Genomic DNA, 2730 nt, shown 5'->3' with positions numbered 1-2730 from the left:
TCGTAAACAGTTTTCAACGCGATTTTATTTTATGATTGTGTATTTTGTAATTATTTAGGACAAAAAGTAGATTGAAATATGTTGTTCTCCACATACAAAAAGTATATTAAAGTCAACGTTTTATATTACTGTCCGTTCACTTTTTAAATAAGGATGGTGGGTAGACTTCCGTCGGCGAGTTTCGTTGTGCCGGAAAAAGTCTACACTGCGCCAGGAAAAGCATCAGTTATTTAAACGATGTCGTTCTTTATTAGGGTTTTCAGGCTCGACTTTTGTCGGCCTAGTGTAAACTTTTGCTGACGCAACGAAACGAGCCGACAAAAGTCATAGTAATATTACACAGCCGCCAAGCCCTCTTCCCCATTCTTGTAACTCTAATTTCTAACTCTCTTTCTCTCCCTTTCTTCAATCTCCACCGCCAGGCCCAAGCCTCCATCGCCATCCTCGACCCTCCAACGCTATCCCTGAGCCTCCATTGCCACCCACCACCCATCGACACCCCCACCCTCGAGCCTCCATCGTCGCCCACCCCGAGCCCTTGCCTCCTCCTCCAATCCGTTGGGCTAAGGTAAGTTTTTTGTATTTTATTTTTTTAGTTTTTGTTATGTATTGAATTTCTTTTAATTTTTTTTTGTTTCTGTGGAGTCTCCGAGCCTTGTCGACCGAGTCGCTGCAGACCCACTATAATATATATTTTTTATTTACTATTTTTATAATATATGTTTTTTGTATTTATTAAAAAAATATTTTTGTAAAATTAAAAAAAAAAACTTATTTGAGTATGTAATTTTTTTTTACTTTAATGCTTTATATGCATATTAAAAAGAATAGATTAGATTATTATATTATATTGTATATTTGTATTATACTTTATTTTTTTATATTAAATTTTATTTGTTTATAAATATTTACTAAATAAATTATTTTGATGTTATGAATGACATTTCAAAAACTAGACTAGAAGTTTTTTCTCTCTCTTGCAGCTTGCGTTGTGGCTATGGCGGGGAGAGGGAGAAAGCGAATCTCGGTGAGAAAATCAAAGACTCCAGTTAGGGCAAAAGGAGAGGGGATTAGGAAGAAGGGTCCGACTTCATCTGATGTTTGAAAGAAGACGAAAACTATGGATGAATTGCTGGGATTTGAGGCGATTGATTTCTCTGATGACCCAGAGGAATATCACGAAAACATCCTCACGCCTCAGGAGACTGAATCAATTTTGCAGCGGCGTTAAAAAATTCGGATGCAATTTTCTAAAATCATGTCAAGAGCTGTGAACTCCAAAGGTGTTGCTGGAACATCGTCTTCTCCGCTTCAATCTCAAATTCGAGTGGATTCAGGGGAGCAGTCGCAGGAGGTCACTCTGGAACCAGACCTTAGTGGAGATTTTGTCAAAATTGAGGAAGAAGATGTAGAAGATGAGGTTAATTTCTGGAATTCCCCAGTGGTGTGCTGGGTTTTGGGAGCTAATCGCCCAACTCAGGTCATGGAAGGATTCTTCAGACGCATTTGGAGGACGTTGGGGGTGGATAAAATCGGTTTATTGAAGCATGGCCTCTTTATTATGATATTTACTTCTATGGAGAACAGGGATAAGGTGCTTGCAGGAGGATATTATTTTTTTGATAAGAAACCACTGATGCTTAAAGCTTGGGACCCTAATGTTTGTTTACAGAAGGATGACATTAGATCGATACCAATTTGGATCCAAGTCCATAATATGGACCTGAAATACTGGGGTGCACGATCTTTATTCAAGATTGTTGGGCAGCTTGGCAAACCTCTCAGAGAAGACTCGGCCACAAAAAATAGGGATCGCTTGCAGTTTGCTAGAATGATGGTGGAGGTAAGTGTGTCTCAGGCTTTTCCATCGTCCATTAGCTTTATGGATGAAAACTTTGAAATGATTTGCCTGGATATCCACTATGAATGAAACCAACCTTTTGTTCGAAATGTAAAACAATGGGACATGAGGATACTGACTGTCACAAGCAACAGCAAAATACGACTCAGGTGACAACAATATCACTACTACAAAAACGGTTTTTTAGGACTAGCATTGCAAGTCCTAAAAATTTTTTTAGGACTCGCGGGGCGCGAGTCCTCTATTTGAGAGCCTTAAAAACTAAGGTTTTTTAGGACTCACAATGCGAGTCCTAAAAAATCTGATTGAGTGCCTTTAATTAAGTTTTTAGGACTCGCTTTGCGAGTCCTAAAAGAATGTTTTTAGGACTCGCAATGAGAGTCCTAAAAAATCTGGTTGAGTGCCTTTAATTAAGTGTTTAGGACTCGCAAAGCCAGTCCTAAAAAAATGTTTTTAGGACTCGCAAAGCAAGTCTTAAAAAAATGTTTTTAGGACTCGCAATGCGAGTCCTAAAAAATCTGGTTGAGTGCCTTTAATTAAGTTAGTCCTAAAAGAATGTTTTTAGGACTCACATTGCTAGTCCTGAAAAATTTTATTTTTAGTTTTTTAAAAATAATTTATTTTTATTTTAAATTAAAAATAACTTTTTAAATGAAACATTTATATACAAATCTGAAAACTTATGAATTAAAATAACAAAATTTGTACATTATTTTCAATGAGACACAACAATTAACAACCATTCTAATTAATTCTAAAGATAAACAACAATTTTATATAATTAAATCTACATGAGTCCATAAATTTTCTTAGAAAAACCGGCAGCATATCAACTGCAAATCGGACATTCCCAAATTTTAAAAACCTGC

General features: G+C 36.6%; 1 protein-coding gene across 1 annotated transcript; it reads left to right on the top strand.

Annotated features, from left to right (window-relative positions):
• The first annotated feature begins 1258 nt into the window (after nucleotides 1-1258).
• LOC133821756 (uncharacterized) lies at nucleotides 1259-1930 on the top strand. The gene has a single exon (XM_062253901.1). It carries the CDS (start codon nucleotides 1259-1261, stop codon nucleotides 1928-1930), a length of 672 nt encoding a protein of 223 aa, XP_062109885.1.
• Nucleotides 1931-2730: the final 800 nt, after the last annotated feature.

Source organism: Humulus lupulus, chromosome 3 (assembly GCF_963169125.1).
Source record: "Humulus lupulus chromosome 3, drHumLupu1.1, whole genome shotgun sequence".
Taxonomy (NCBI): domain Eukaryota; kingdom Viridiplantae; phylum Streptophyta; class Magnoliopsida; order Rosales; family Cannabaceae; genus Humulus; species Humulus lupulus.
The sequence above is the reverse complement of the archived record's forward strand: the minus strand, read 5'-3'. Positions and strand labels throughout refer to the sequence as shown.